General features: G+C 34.1%; 2 protein-coding genes across 2 annotated transcripts; one reads left to right on the top strand and one right to left on the bottom strand.

Moving 5' to 3' along the window:
• Window positions 1-2,469: 2,469 nt before the first annotated feature.
• LOC120276790 (transcription factor NIGTH1-like) lies at window positions 2,470-4,632 on the top strand. The gene is made up of 5 exons (XM_039283494.1): window positions 2,470-2,692; window positions 2,788-3,014; window positions 3,318-3,699; window positions 3,817-3,893; window positions 4,010-4,632. The coding sequence occupies exons 1-5, from the start codon at window positions 2,482-2,484 to the stop codon at window positions 4,259-4,261; spliced, it is 1,149 nt and encodes a 382-aa protein (XP_039139428.1). The 5' UTR covers window positions 2,470-2,481; the 3' UTR covers window positions 4,262-4,632.
• A 1,316-nt stretch (window positions 4,633-5,948) lies between these two features.
• LOC120276895 (protein OSB1, mitochondrial-like) lies at window positions 5,949-8,384 on the bottom strand. The gene is made up of 5 exons (XM_039283630.1): window positions 8,084-8,384; window positions 7,470-7,608; window positions 6,919-7,021; window positions 6,796-6,828; window positions 5,949-6,671 (listed from the first exon to the last, which is right to left on the bottom strand). The coding sequence occupies exons 1-5, from the start codon at window positions 8,365-8,367 to the stop codon at window positions 6,388-6,390; spliced, it is 843 nt and encodes a 280-aa protein (XP_039139564.1). The 5' UTR covers window positions 8,368-8,384; the 3' UTR covers window positions 5,949-6,387.
• Between the last annotated feature and the right edge of the window lie 8,375 nt (window positions 8,385-16,759).

The following is a 16,759-nucleotide window of genomic DNA, read 5'->3' as shown; positions in this document are numbered from 1 at the left end:
TTATAAATTAATTTTTTTTAGATATTAAAAAAAATAAAATGTTGTGACTGAGAGTTCTCAAGTTCGAATACTTCAGATTACAATTCATATTCAGAATACCCTGTGGGAGTTCTGTGTGAGGATTATCTTTTGTTCTCTTCTTTAGAGTTATATAACTGAAGTTATCTTTAGAAAGTCAGTCAAGTCACTATAATTGATATATTTCTATACTTATTTCTTGTTTTGTTATTTGTCAACTTTATCAAAAATAAATAAATAAATAAAAATAAAAATTAATGTATAATGAGGGAATTGATGGAAGTGGGAAATCTTAGGAGTGGAATCTGATGCAAAAGGCATGGCCTTTAATGGAAGGAAAGCATCTACTACTCTTGTTATGTCCTTCAACATCACAACCATGCTTCTCTTCTCTTCTTCTTCTTCTTTTTTTTTTTTTTTTAGATTCCCCTAAAAGAAAAAACAGAATATTTCCTTTCCTGCCCTCCTGAATCCTTGTCCCCTTCCTAACTAAAAGATTATTTCTTTTACCTTTTTACCATTACTTGCTCTAATAAACATGCATATATATATATATATATACAATTTAAAATAAAGAAAAGGTTTAAATTGAAATGGTTAGACTTGCAAATTGTGACAAAAAGAAAAGTCTTTTATTGTTAAAGTTGAGATGATTTAAGCAAACTTTAAAATTATGTTTTTTGTTTTGAATAATTTGATAAATTAGGAAATATTTTTCAAATTTTAATTTGTAGATATAACATTGAGTCAAGGAGATATTTTTTTAATTTTTTGAAGCCGAACTTTAAATTATTTATTTAAATGACTTAAATTACTATCATTTATAAGACTAACTTCTTTTGGTATATATATATATATATTCAAGATTTTGTTTCATTTTATTTTATTTTTATAAATATAGACCATTTAAGAATGAAATACCAAATATTTAAGATTTTATGCAATAACTAAAATAATTACTAATTTTGCATGTTTTCAGATGTATACATAAATAAATAGTAATATAAAGAAGAGCTCTATTTATTTATTTGACTGAACATGCACGAAATTAATTAGTTGGATATAACAAAAATTTCAGTATATCATTTTCTATTTATGTGAAAATTTCAGACCTTTATGTGAAAATTTCTTGTCTAAATCATTCACACGAAATAAATAAAAATGAAAACATCAAGACTCTATATCATCAACATAAAGGTCTTTTTCAAAAATATAAAAACAATATATCATAATTATATATAAATATATCTTGTTTAACGCTTTTACAATGGCATATATGTAATTTTCTCTTTTACAAACTAAAACCCATTATACAATTATTTTTTTCCTTGACTAAATAAAATAAATTTAATACAACCCCCACCATATATCCAAGAATCTCATTTTAACTCCAACCCAAATATAGAAACCTACACATAGTGTGGGTGTGTGTAATTTGAAATTTTCAGAAGGGTATATCTGGAAAAAAAACCGGTTCATATATTATAATTAAATTTTTATACAACAATCCACTATATATAAAAAAATCTCATACCCTATTAACTCAAAATAGTAACCATATATATATAATATGCAAATTCTTCATTTCACAAAGCGTCCGTAAATGATCAATTGGAATAGTAAGGATGTAAAATTGAAGTGGGTGGTGGGTATGGGTGAGGTTTATTTTATTAATGTTACGATAAAAGATTTAGATTTTAAAAAAATTACTGTACACACATTTTTTTACATGTTACTGCTTACAAGAACATTTTTATCCAATTTTTAAAATATTGTTTGCTAAATGATATATTACCACATAACGTGATTATCATAGTAATATGACGAGAATATTATATGATTGAGAACATTGTATTAATTTGATACAATCATATTTGATTGGGAACTTTTATTACTGGAAATAGTTCATTATCAGGTTATGAGATTACCATATTTAGTAATTCAAGAGAGATACCAAATTTGATGGTAATAGAATTATCAATATTTTTAGTAATGTGATATTACTATCCAAATTACCACCAGTCTAATGTCAAACATGATAATATCACGTGTTAATTTTGTATATTACCGCGAACCAAAAAGCCCCTTAAATTTTAATCCAACGGTTAAAAGAGAACATTGTAGATAATTATCTACGAACATCTTGAGACAACCGATCTTTGTATGTAATTTAAGATTTTTAGAGGGGTATATTTGCAAAAAGACCGGTTCGAGCTAACTAACTCGGTCGTGACGCGGCGATATCCCGAGTCAAATGTGAGGCGGTATCCCGACCCCGGTTCGGACTATTCCGGATCTCTTCATTACGCGACGCCTCGATTCCGAATCTTTCGGTCCGACCGAACCGGATTCGAACCGAACCGAGGAAAAAAAACCCCGGTTCGATTGGCCCACTGGTTCTCTCCTATATAAACATAAACGAAGCTTCATCGTCGTCTTCTTCTGCGAAGAAGAAAAGCAGGGATGGCGTCGATCTCGCCGGAAATGGGCCTTGATCTTAAGCTCTCGGCGACGAGAAGCGTCAGTGGGTTCATCCGTGAGGCATCGGCGATTGAGGATGGCGATGCGAGGCTTGCGAAGGTTGAGGAGTATTTGAGGATCTTGGAGGAAGAGAAGAGAAAGATTGAGGCTTTTAGAAGAGAGCTTCCGCTTTCTATGATCCTTGTCTCTGATGGTTTGTTTGTTTTTTTCGTTGATTTTTTTGTGATTGGGGGATTGGTTTTTGTGATTTGATGTTTTTTTTTTGGGTTGTTTGTTTGTTTGGTGTAGTGATTGGTGGGTTGAAGGAGGAGCTGGAGCAATGGCGGGGAGATCGGTATGCGTGTCCGGTGGTGGAGGAGTTCATGCCGATCAAGAGGAGTAGATTGGAGGATGAGGGAGGGATGAAGGTGGAGATCGATTGTAAGGATAAGATGAATTGGATGAGCTCTGTGCAGCTATGGAGCGATAATTATTGCCAAAATGAAGAGATTAGTTGCAAGAAAAACTCCCTTGAGGTGCCTTTTTAATTCATTGATCTTAAGTTGTCTTTGGTGCTTGATCTTTTAAATTCTGTTTTTTTGATGTGAAATGGAGAAGAAAGTTTGGTTCTTTTTTATGTTTCCTTGTTTTTTTGATTGAAATCCTTTTGTTCTTTTCTTTTGGGTGAAAAGAATAAAAGGATTTCAATCAAACAAACAAAAAAAAAGGATACTGTTTTCTCTGTGAAAAATATAAAGATTGATCCTTGAATTCATGGTGCTTGTTGGATGAATTAGATGTGGATTTCTTAATAGTTTTGGATGGATTTGGATTTTCAGAGAATGGAAGCACAATCTGAGAAAGAGAACCAATCTTTGGAACCAAAGAGCAGGGCTGCAGGAGGAGCATTCATTCCATTCAAAGGATCATCAATGGCCAAGAAAGAGGAGAAGCCTGCGGGGCCTCTGCCAGACCTCTCTTTGATCCCGCCGTCCATCAAGAGTTCCCGGCCGGTTGTAGCATCGGCGGAGGATCATCCCTATGGAGTCTCATCAGGTTCCAAAAGTGTAGTTGCAGGGAGAGCTCATATGTCTCCTCCAACCAGTGCTAGCTTGAGCCTTCAGGCTCAACAGCAACCACCGAGGAAGGCAAGGCGATGCTGGTCACCGGAGCTCCACCGGAGGTTTGTTATCGCACTGCAACAACTCGGCGGTGCCCAAGGTTTGTTTAAGCTTCAAATTCTTGTATACCAATGGCAATTCAATCCCCAAAATTTCATCTTTTCAATAGTCACAGTGTAGTTTGAAATTGATATTGATTTTTGTTTGGATGATACAGTGGCCACTCCAAAGCAAATTAGAGAGCTCATGAAGGTTGATGGACTTACAAATGATGAAGTCAAGAGCCATTTGCAGGTTTGATTCTGATTCTTGATCTTGATCTTGATCTTTTGTCTGTCTTACTATTGTTTTGTAATTCACTTGATATGTTGACATGATTGGATTGTTGTGATGAATGTTAATTGTTTCAGAAGTATCGGTTGCACACCCGGAAAGCGCCAAACTGTGTGTCTCAGGCAAATAGGTCTGTCATGGTTATGGGAGGAGGTCTATGGGTTTCTCAAGAACACTTCACTGCAGCATCATCGCAACAGAGTGCTTCACCATCAGGCTCCCCTCAAAGCCCTCTGCAATTAACCGGTGCTTCCCGTGCAGTGTCTCTCACCGCCGGCGATAGCTATGAGGAAGAGGATGGAAAATCAGAGAGCTACAGCTGGAAATGAGTAGGCCAATCTAAGAGCCATGAATTCATTGAAAAATTTTGCTGCTGACTGATGGAGTCTGTTGTATAGTAAAACCGAAGTTTTGCTGACAGAGAGAACTCTCAGAGAAGCTCAGAGTGCGGTGCCGAAATAATGTGTTATACAGGACATAGGAGAAATTCACTGAGGAGATGAGTCATGAGGAGCTCATCAACATCGAAATTTTGCTGCAGAGTTACTGTTATTGTTAATTTTATCGTTTGCGTTGTCGAATCTATATACCATGAGAGGTTTATTATATTATGTATGTTGCTTATCAAAGAGAAAATGTACCTTGGATACAAATTCTTACTGGTTTTCAATATGGATTTCGAATCTGTTTATTCAGTTCATCCATTGCATCAGTTGTATCAGGTATTAACCTCGAACTGATCATATTATTGATCAAAGAAAATGCCAAGATTGCTTTTTGGTGGAAGAAAATGCCAAGATTGAAAGCATCTAAGGATGATTTTGAGCAGTGAGTAGGACCTGCAATTCAATTCAAAGTGATCCACAGAAACATAGAAATGGAATCGTCAAACTTGGCAGAGCCTTATAATGGATTCCACTGATTGTTTGGTTTCAGAATGTGCATTGTTTTTACATGCAGAGGATGCTCTCCTCATCTTCTTGTTTATCTGAACAAGATATAAACTAAATTCTCATTTATTTCATATATGTTTAGAAATATAAGAATTTCAATTTTGTTTTAGAGGTATATATTTTAAAATCTTTAATTTAAATATAAATTGGATTCCACTTGTATAATTCAAAGAGAATGCACTTAGTGAGACATATCTGTGGATGGGAACAGAAAGGTCCCCCCCTAATTAATAGAGAATAAAAGAATGGATGCCTTTTAGGTAAAAGATTAAGTGAGCCCACATTGAGATTTTAGGTCCTTTGATATTTATTACTGTTTATCAGTTGAAATTTAGACTCAAAGATGCATTGCAATATTCTTTGCAATGTTTGGTTGTGTTTTATGCTTGGCTAGATTGGTTTTTGTTTGATTCATTCAGTGATTTTTTTTTTTTCTAATTATTTAAAAAAATACAAGTCCTTATTTGAACCCTTAACACTCTATACGCCACACGAGAGATTTATTTTTAGTGCCGACCATTTGAACCAAGTGGCTTTAGCTCAGTGATTGATTTACAAAAAATGCATCTAATAATTATTAGAAAAAAATTTACCTTTTAGAAATTCATTGCTGTTTTAAGAGTTTTAATTTTGCTAATTGAACACCATATTGTTGGATTTGTTGTAATTTGAACACTCTGATTTCTAAATATAATAATAAAAAAAATATAAATAATGATTTTTTATTTTTTTAATTTATGCCTATAATGATCACAAGGAGCAGACTTATGGCCCATTAAAGAAAAAAAAAATCATTAAAAAAGAACATGATAATATTAAGCCAGTCCTGATTTCATCCAACTCAATCATGCTGCACTTGTTGCCCAATTTAATTCATCCAACTCACATGCCAAACCTGAATGAATGCCCTTGCTCATGAGATTGTTGAGATTTAAAAACAAATAATTCAATATAATATAAAAAGAACTTGATCCAATTTATGTGTGGTCAGCTCACAAACACTTGTGCATACAAAAGTTTTTAAATTTGACATCTACATAACACCATGTTCTTTGCAGCAGACTTTTCATCAAAGCTTAAATTTTCAATCTTCAAACTTGTAACCAGTTCTGATGTTAATCCATACATTTGAACATCCCATCCTAATTCCGAAAATTAATAACAGGCTCATCTGATGTCCATCCATTCATTTCAACATCTAATCCAAATTCTGAACTATTCACAACGGAACTCAAACGAATAAGAAGAACAAAACCAGTATGTCCATGTGTTGCATCCGTTGCTTCGAACCGATACTACCAGATAACAATCATGGTCAATGAATACGCATCAAAACAGAAGTCTAGCAAGAATTCCAGATTGCGGTGCTCAAATTACCTTTCTCAGCTCTGTCCATCTGTTAGATAAATCTTATATGTGCAACTGTTTACAAAAAAATCCATCTAATCCTCAATCTGATTTAAGGTTGAGTAATTTTGCCACTTGCACCATGTTAATATAAATCAACTGAAGTCATCGGATTTCCAACTATGTAAATTCAATCGGCAATCAGGATTCCTCTGCCAGTTCATCGCCATCTTTGAATCATAGAGTTCAAGTTGCTTTCTTACCCAAGGAGGGTCATTTGGATCAAGCCACAAGCATTCTTTGGTATCTTTATGCTTAAAATCTGGAGCACGTGGATATAATTTCCTTTTCCTGTTGTCCCACCACTCATGTGGGTTGGCGAAGAAAATCTGCCATAAGTGCAGACGATCCCGGTGGTCTTTTTCATCATTTGGTGCAACTAAAATATCAGGCCATCAGAAAAATTAGCAGAGGAATTAAGAACTGTAGTTACTACTACTTACTAGTTACTATAAAATAACAATAAGAAGATGGACATCACTGAAACGGGGAAGGAGACTCACATTGAGAAGATGGTGTATTCTCATTAGTGGCATCTGAAATCAGGGAGAAAAAAAAAATTTTCAAGAAGAATATGGATAAATAATTTTCTGAAAATCTCCAAGTGACAGCAAACAATAGTGTACCAGCAATGTCCCTTGCCAAATCATTTTCCCCTGGGGCCTCAGGTTTTTGAGTCATTTTATTTTGGGTATTTACTGTTATATAGCTCAAATCTTTCACAACCACCTAAAATGGAGAGGTGAATAAATAATAATGCAGTGATTGTAGAAATCAATCAGACATAAAAATTAAAATACATAAATAAATAAATAATTTATGTTAGAAGCCACTATAAAAATTTATCTGGCTTTTTAATTGCATTCAGGTTGAAAGTAGCACTACTACATTAGCATGTTAAGTCAAAGGTTCCAAATCGACACAATTATTGACACTTATGATCTAGAGATGGTAAAATGGTGGACACATAGTATCGAATCATGAAGAGCGACAACCAAGGACGGAAATAGTTAAACAATGAAAAACAAAGAAGAAAAGAGAATGTCTAATGATCTGGATATTGCTAAGGATGAAAAGCGGAAAAATATAACAAATACGAGAAGACCTATAATCAATTAGCTTCTGATTAGAATGTAATTAGTCTTACACATAATAGTAAAAGAAAACGATGTCGGACCTTGTGGAAAATTTCATGGCTTCCACTTGCATCAACCTTCTCATAAGAGGTTAAACAACCCTGAACATAGATCAGGTCATTTGGTTTCAAGTGTTTCAGTGATATTTCTGCCAACTTCTCTTTGAACTCCAGTAAAATCCTATCAAAGCATATCAAATCCATGAAATCACTTAATGCAAAGTTAGCTAGTACATTATACCAAATATCAAATAATAGTAAGATAAACCCTCTTCAACCCTATTATGCCATGCATTAGACTATAGCATCAGACAAACTTCAGCATAAAACCCTAAGACATATTCAATGAAATCCCTTGCAATGAATGCTTATTCTAATTAGAAAAAAAACCACCTTTACATCTAGAACCAATTCTTCACAGTGAATCAATGATAATAGATAATCAATATCCAATTCCAAAAACCATATTTACAGATTCAAAGCAGAAAACACTAGGGGAAAAAAAATGCAATTCCAAGTGGTGAACATATTCTATCCTCTTGATGATCCATAATTCAACAAAAAAATTAAAAATCAATTTAAATGGAGGCAAAATCAAAAGAGGTGATTTTCCACAAAGATGAAATCTTTTCAAAAAAGGGAATGGGGGATCTCACTGGAATGAAGAGCAGCTCGATTGGAGAGAAGACGGCTTCACATCGAGAAAGGTATAGACTCCGAATCCTTGGTATCCCCCACCATAAGGCTTCAAATGACGAGCCACTGATCCGATGAGGCTGCAGGAATTCAAAGGCAGGTGCCGTAAGCTCACCGTCTCCGGCCGCCTGAGCATCGATCGTCGGTAGGCAATGCTCTCAGGTTGTGTTGTCGCCGAGGAGAAGCAGCGGAGCCGGAGAGACGCCGGAGCGATGGAGCAATGGCGGCGAAGGCGCGATCCCATGTTTTGCTCGCTGAGGCCCACGCTGTTCTTTTGTTCGTGCAATGAAAATTCAGTTTTAGTCCCTGAATTTTCATTTTCATTCGTATTTTTAAAATTTTCATGGCTAATTATTTATGGTTACATTTAATTTTTTTATTGGAGGTTCAATGATATTGCCTATAGTAATTAATATTAGAGGTTTATTTCCAATGAAAATCATAAGCATATAATTTTTTTTAAATTTAAAATAATTAAAATTTGATTTGTAAATAAAGGAGCACGTGACCGATCGATTTCCTGGGAGGAGATATCAGGGGCATGTAAAAAGGTCTTAAGTGACCTAACTCTCTATCACTTGGATAATCTAGTTGATTGGAAATATATATATATATATGATGGAGGTTGTCATAACATTATTTGTGATAATTAATATTAGGGCTTGTTTTTAATAAAAATCATAAGCCCACAATTATTTTTAAAAATATAAAATAATTAAAATTTGATTTGTAAATAAAGTACCCCACATATATATTGTTCTCTGGCTCATGGATTTCATGGGAGAAGATATATATATATATATATATATATAAATAGAATAATATATAATATAAATAGAATAATGATCTTTTAGAATTATATATAATTCAAAGAATTAAGATGTATCAACACTCAATTGTCAAACTTTGTGAGGATTTTTACGAGGGCACCATCAATTTTGAACGTATCAACTGGATTCATATTGCCCTCATTGCAAAAAACAACACGCCTAGCAAAGTGGTGGACTTCCGCCCCATCAGCCTTATCAATTCCACCTGTAAAATCATCTCCAAAATACTTGCCAACCGACTAAGTTCTGTCATCAGTTTGCTTGTTGATGACTCACAATCTGGATTCATCAAGGGCAGATGTATCGCAGATAATATTATTGGTGCCCAAGAAGTCATCTTCAATCTCCAAAAAAGAAAACGTCTTGGCCACATTTTTAAAGTGGACTTTGCTAAAGCGTTTGACTCTCTAGACTGGAACTTTCTGATTGAAATTCTTACTGCTAGAGGCTTTGGCCCTAAATGGATCTCCTGGGTTAGCTCCATTCTCTGCTCTGCTAAAGCACAATTCATTATCAATGGAACCACTCAGGGCTATATTCGTTGCAAAAGAGGTTTGAGGCAAGGTGATCCCCTTTCTCCTTTGCTCTTCGCTCTCGCCACTGATGTCTTGAGTGCCATGTTCCACCACGCTCTCAACTCTAAAGTCTTGATTGGTGTGCCCCTGAATCCTTCTGACAGCATCTGCCACTTTCAATATGCAGATGACCTTCTAATTTTCTCTACGGGAGGACATGAAGATCTTCAAATCATCAAACTAATTTTATACCTTTATGAGGGGTCTTCTGGTTTATCCATTAATTATTCAAAAAGCTGTCTATTCTCTTCCAACTATGGCTTCCAACCCCATCACTCCTCTACCAGAATTCTTAACTGCTCACGTGGCACTCTCCCAATCACTTATTTAGGGGTTCCCCTCTCTGGTCGTAGACCCCGACGACTAGACTGGGCAAAACTCATTGGAATGATCCGCTCTAGACTCACCTCATAGAAAACAAACTATTTATCTCTTGGTGGCCGCTTAACTCTTATCAACTCTGTCCTCTCCTCCATGCCTGTTTACTGGATGTCGGTTTTCAAGCTCCCCATCTGGGTGATCAAGGAAATTGATAAAATTCGGAGAGACTTCCTTTGGAGAGGCCCTGATCTGGGCCCTAAAGGAATCAGATTAATTTTCTGGAACATAATCACTCGACCACGGAACATGGGCGGTTGGGGTATAATTAATATTCAAATCTTTAACATTGCTTTGCTAGGAAAGTGGTGGTGGAAATTAACTTGCAGAACAACTAGTGGTTGGGCCAAAATTATTCATGCTAATTACTCTCTTAGAGATATAAACGTAATCTTATTTCATATCCCACCCAGAAATAAATCCTTCTTTTGGGCTGGTGTGACCTTCACTCTTCTTCCCTTCCGTTTTTGTATCTCGAAATTGATTAGAAATGGCTCTAACACCTCTCTTTGGTTTGATCACTGGTACGCTGGGATCTTACTTAAAGACCACTGGCTCCCGAACTCTTCAACGATTGTAAGGGATCCTTGGATCACCATTAGGCGATTTTCTCGACTTTTTAAATAACTTTCGGAGCATATTTTTTTCATACTGCCACGCCAGATATGTTATCTCCTCTCATTGAAATTATCCTTGATTGCTCTCACGCGCTGAGTGACATTTACTCTTGGACCCTTGAAAAAGTGGCACTTTCACGGTTAAATCCTTTTTATAAATTTCTCATTGACGGTGGAACCCATCGTCCCATCTGTACCACCTTTTTCCGGAAGAGTCATAGTCCCTAGCAAAAATCACCCTTTTCTCGCGGCTTGCTTTGGAGAGGACAAAAATTCTCACTTTATCCAACCTTTTTCAAGAAGGGTTGTAATTCTCAAAAACTCCACGAGACACTGTGTTCTTTGTCACAGCGCCTCTGAGAATCTACAACATCTTTTTATTGACTGCGAATTCTCAAAACGAATCTGGGCATTCTTCGTCCATTCCCTAGGATCAATTACACTACCTCAAACCATTTCCCCTTTTATGGACTTCACGGATTCCGTCACTTGACCCCCAACTCGACCACTCCGGGACCTTATTTACGGTGCTATCTTGTGGAATATTTGTCTCGAAAAGGAACTCTCGTATCTTTCATTTGACAAAGCATTGCCTCGATTAAGCATTATTTTTTTAAAAGCGCTAATACGCTTCTCATCGGTTTCAAAGCGACTACTGAGCAGACACCAGCAAACCATTAACGATGCTTCTCAGAAAATCAAGCGCTCTCTTGACTTCTTCAGCACAAGGGTCTCTAATTCTTCTGGCGAGACTGACCACTTTGCTACTCAGGAATAGTCGACCCATCAGCTCTTCTAGTCGGGGCTCGAGATGCCGAGGGCAGTGCCTTCACGCTGATTAGATTTTTATCTTATTTTATCACTCAGCATTTAACTTTATTGTTCTTTGTACCTCCTCACTTCTGGTGAGAGTATTTGTATCTTTGTCATGTTTTTCTTCTTCTAATTAAATCGGTGGTTTATCCACTTTTTTATCAAAAAGAATTAAGATGTAAAAAAACTTAAAAGGTGTTTGTTGCTAATTTATATAAAAAAATTATATATGACTCATAATCATTTTTATTATCACTGGTAGAAAAAACAATAATTTTTTGGTAAAATGGATAATAGGCCTGTCTTCTGAGGGTTGTTTAAAAGCAAGCAACTAAAATAACTACTTGAGGCCTCCCAATAATTATTTATAATAAAATTTTTAATTTAATTTTTAATCAAGATAATTTTTAAAAATTTAGAATAATAGATAAAAGTATTAAATATTTTAATTTAATACTTATTTCTCTCCACTAACTTTTTAAAGCTCATAGTTTTCTCTCCTTTTGTTCTATTTTTATTTTTTTTCTTTGTTCACAAATTTTAAACACATCCATGTATCATAAATGATGATAGAATCATAGTAGCCTATAAAAACATTAACATATATCTCGTATAAACATTGTTTAACATCAATGTAGACAAAAATTTGGCATTAAATCTATAATTACTTTGAGAGTGGCACTTGTATCATCAAACATACAACAAGCACGTAAAAAATTCTCAATATTAATCTTATTAAGATGTATAACTAATTTTCTCATCAAATAAAATGTCAACAAGTCACGTGTCAAGCACATACACAGACATGAAGTTAATATCTTCAGCACACTTGTTCCGTTAGCTAAATTAAAATTAAAATTGCTAACACACTATAATCTTACCTTACATACATAAATTAAGGTTCGAATTCATGTCTTTGACAGTACACTAACACCTTATGCAAAAAAACTCAGTGCCAAAAATTAAGATGTCGTTGGCTATTATTCACTAATTCTATCACTCTAGTTTTTTTTTTTACCCATATTTTTAAGATCTCGTTGGCTATTATTCACTAATTCTATCACTCTGTTTTGTTTTTTTACCCATATTTTCTCTCTAAAACTAGTGGAGCTAACTCATTAGTAAAACCACATCCAAACTGTAATTCTTGTTCTTGAAATGTAGTACCAGCTATGGGTGATGAACATTGGAGTTCTTGAATCTTTGCTTGAAGATAATAAATATATGACATGCAGCCATGTACAGGATCTTCCATGCGAGCAGTAGCTTCATAATACAAAGAGTAGACTGTGTCTTTACGATGATCCGGCGGTACTCCGACGAGCAATTTTTCGACATAACTGGAGCCGAAAACTCGGTGAATGGCAATAAACTTGTTTGTTTGGCCGGGAGGGAAGTGAGGTGCAAATATGCAGGTGGCTTCGCATTTGCGTCTCAAGAACCTGCATGCTGAGCATGCAGTTCTTGTTCTTTTTTGGTCCTTGAAAAATTTAAAAATAAAATGTAGTCAAAATCTCAAATTTTTAATGGGTTAATTTGTCTTAATTATTTATATCGGTTTAGTAATGGTTTTTTATTACCTTTATATAGTAGAATATATATCTATATATATGTTTGACAATTGATGACAGGTTGCCCACACTTAAAGGACTTGTCAAGGGATATAGGCAAGTACGGAAGTGTACTGGCTCAATGACTCTTTAGGACTTATTAATTCGGCTAGATGTCATCAAGGTAATGAAAATCCGTCAAGTTCATTTCTAAAAAAATTGAATTAATAAATCTTATACCGTACAACCCTGGAGGGAGATCTATCGAAGACCCATTTGATTCAATACTTAGACCAAGGGACAGTGGGTACCATGGCGCAGTGCCTCGCCACTCACTACCATGTGACAATCTACAACGCTCAATCTAGTGATAATAATGAATCATAGTTATGAGTGCGGGCTTACAACCCGTATCCTGTGTGGCCAGATGAGGGTATAAGGGTTGGGCATTCAATTTCTGACCTATATACACGTTCTAGTCCACACCAACAGATAATTGAATGGTTTAGTGAAGTGTTCGAATAGCAGCGATGAGACAATTTCACTGTTCATTACGTCATGAGAAATCCATTGAATCTTATCATTTAGAGAAAGGAGTAATCGTAATGTGTTTGCCATATTTAAAAAAACAATTACATATCAAATGATCTATGCATGTTTTTTTTTTTTGAAGGAATAGACACTTTCAAACTCTTCTCTATATCTAATATATATATATATATATATAGTTTGTAGTTTAAAATAATAATAATAATAATAATAATAATAATAATAATAATAATTTCAGCACTTTGACAACATTGGTATAAAAAAAATGATCATATATATATTGAATAATAGACGACAAGCGCCCTTTTTATATGAATATAAACAGTACCGAATTGAACAGTACTGGAACCCGGATATACAGTATATATACAGCATGAGAATAGTATAAGAATCCCGGGTGAACAGTGTATGAACAGTATAGTAAATAGTATTGTCGGGGGAGGGATTTGAACCCATGACCTTCTCCTTATACTTTACCATTGGGCTATCTAATGGTTGACTATCATATATATATATATATATTTACACATGTTGTTTATTGATTTTTTACAAATTTATTAACTAGTCAGGGTCACATGAGTCGATAAAAATTAGATAAGTGTACCCCTAAAAATTTACAAAAATCATACCGAACTAATATATCTCTTATCATGTAATTTTGAATCGAAGAGATACGATTCTTTCTGCAGTAACCCACTAAAACTAATTTAAACATTAATTTAAGTAGTACCAGCGGCCACAAACGGTGCATGAACCCCTGGCACGGCTTCTAACCTGCGGACCATTATATTGTTGATCAAATGCCCATGCAGCAAAATTTCAAGATATTTTATTTTAGTATTTTAATTTGAAGTATGATTGGAAAAAAAAAAAAAAAAAAAAAAAAAAAAACCTAAAGAATTTTTTTTAAAAAAATATAATCATCTCCGGTATTGGAACATTATAACAAAGAGCTATAGAGAATGATAATAAGAGCCAACTAAAAAAACAACTTCAATATATATAAACCAAAGGACATATGAGAACCTTTTGCTAACCTTGTTATCTCCCTCTTCATCAAGTGTTTTATTTGTGAGTAATGCTTCTAACATTGAGCCAGGTGTGAAATATTTAGAGCTTGACCTTATGTTAGTCATTGCAGCTTAGTGAGTGTAACGAATGACAACAAAATTAATAAACACATGGCCCGTGTATTTATATTAGTCTTAGAAGTAGAGAGAGAAGAGGATATTTATTTGGATATAATTTACTTTGATATTTCTATTTATTTAATGTGTGATAAAGTTTATGATAAAATATTTCTGTGCTAAGGCTATTGAAGCAATTATATTAGAATTCTCAATAATTATTTGTTATGATAAATTAAGATCTTAAAATTTTCTAATCTAATGTTTAATCAATTTATGCAAATCAAAAGTCTTTTTAAAATTAAAATAAAAAAATTTAAAGAATTAAATATTTTAATTTAATATCAATCTCATCTATTTTTTTTTAAAATTATATAAATAAATATTATTTAATGACTTGGATGCTTACTTGACATCAGCGTTATCGATCCTCTCTTTTTTAATATATACATATATATATATATATATATATATAAATCACTAATTTATTACTAAAATAAAAAGGAGAACCCAAAGCTTCAAAACAAGAGAGAAGCAATAAAGCAAAAGGAAACAAGGACTTGGTCATCTGAAGTGAAGGTCGAGAAAACACATATGAAACTGCACCATAGAAGAAGTCATCCTCTCTTTCATAATCAGCGAGAGATTAGAGGATGGGTAAGGCAAGAGCGTGCTAAAACTAGTAAGTGAGAGAGGGAAGCAAGTGATCGATATGGTCATCAAAGATGAGGAAGATGGGTTTGCCAACAATTCAAAGAGGGGAATGAGAGAGGAATTAGATAAGGGGAGGGCAAGAGTGGGATTATAGGGGTTGAGTAGGAGTGAGGCTAGAGAGAGATGCGGTGGAGAGACGGATGAGAGGTGAGGGTGTATTATTGCAAGTTTGCAACCAGTTATTATTCCTAAAGCAGTTATCAATGATTATGATACATTAGACTCAAGAGTGTAATTTATTTTCTTTGAGTTCTTAATTATAAAGGAAAAAGGAAATGGTAACCATTACTTGGTGCAGTGGAATGTTATATGATGGTGAATGGACAGGTCCAGGGTCGAATCCCTAAGTCAGTAGTAGTACTGATGTAGTATTGTACATATATTGTTACATACAATATAAATACATAATACTGTAACATCATTGTTCATTTATTATTCACGGGTCCCTTATGAGAGCATGTCATTTTTAAGGTTGCATGACAAGGGGATTTATTAGCTTGGTTTGATTCCTAAAATATATGTAGGGCGTGCATATGATAGAACTCTAATTGTTCATGTGACATTTTAGGGATCGTTAAGCCAGGTGCACTACTGTATATGTTTATCCCTTAACACCTTCTTGTGGGACGACGCTTGTCGCCTTTTGTCAGAAGAGTAAAAAAAAAAAGAGATGGTTGAAGAGGCTACACAAAAAATAAAAATGGAGAAAATTCACGGAAGAAATTAAGGAAAGAACATAGTTATCATATTGGCTAAGCTTTCGTATCCAATCGGAGTTCGTTTTCATTCTGGATTGATTGGATACGCGATCTGTGACGATGAAAGAGGCATATCAAGATTAATTAACCATTGATTTTATAAAAATCTATCTAACTGGGTTTTTAAAAAAATAGTTATAGTACAATTTATTAGGTTTTAAAAGTTGTTATAAATAAAATTGTTATTATTTTTAAGTATGGTATAAGATTTTTAATTATTATCTAATATAAAATTTTGTTACATAAAATTAAAATCTATGTATACTTTGAACTTGCAATAAAATTAATTCTTTAAAGTTTGCTTATTTACTTTTATAACTTTAATCATAATATTCTTTTCATATTAAATGTTATACTTATGCACTTTAGAATCTATTTATTCTTGTATCTGTACTCATCTTTGCGACTTGGATAGTACCGTGTTTCTGGTAACTATGGGAAAGAAAACTCTAAAGGATGTAGAGTTGAATTAGAAGAGAAAAAGAAGAAAGAAAGGAAAGTAGGAAGAGAGATTAGATAACTCTAAATGGTGAGTGGGCTTTATTTTTCAGTAATTGCATGTGTTACCCATTGCTTCCAGCTTGTATTTTGTTTTCAAAGTATACTTCATATACTTTGAAATGATATGGGAGATATACAACGAAGCATTGCGGTGTTCTGGAGTCAAGTGGATCTATGTATTGCCTACTTCGGATATCATGATCATTGCATGCGAAAAGGAGAGG

The sequence above is a fragment of the Dioscorea cayenensis genome, chromosome 15 (genome assembly GCF_009730915.1).
Source record: "Dioscorea cayenensis subsp. rotundata cultivar TDr96_F1 chromosome 15, TDr96_F1_v2_PseudoChromosome.rev07_lg8_w22 25.fasta, whole genome shotgun sequence".
In the NCBI taxonomy this organism is placed as follows: domain Eukaryota; kingdom Viridiplantae; phylum Streptophyta; class Magnoliopsida; order Dioscoreales; family Dioscoreaceae; genus Dioscorea; species Dioscorea cayenensis.
This window is presented reverse-complemented; position numbering and strand designations above follow the sequence as displayed.

Bases quoted from the DNA above. Each gene is read 5' to 3' on its own strand.
- LOC120276790 (XM_039283494.1), top strand. From the start codon at position 2,482: ATGGCGTCGATCTCGCCGGAAATGGGCCTTGATCTTAAGCTCTCGGCG. The intron at 2,693-2,787 runs GTTTGTTTGTTT...TGTTTGGTGTAG, and splicing joins TATGATCCTTGTCTCTGATG to TGATTGGTGGGTTGAAGGAG. The intron at 3,700-3,816 runs GTTTGTTTAAGC...TGGATGATACAG, and splicing joins ACAACTCGGCGGTGCCCAAG to TGGCCACTCCAAAGCAAATT.
- LOC120276895 (XM_039283630.1), bottom strand. From the start codon at position 8,367: ATGGGATCGCGCCTTCGCCGCCATTGCTCCATCGCTCCGGCGTCTCTC. The intron at 7,022-7,469 runs GTCCGACATCGT...TCTCCATTTTAG, and splicing joins GCCATGAAATTTTCCACAAG to GTGGTTGTGAAAGATTTGAG. The intron at 6,672-6,795 runs GTGAGTCTCCTT...CTGATATTTTAG, and splicing joins GAATACACCATCTTCTCAAT to TTGCACCAAATGATGAAAAA.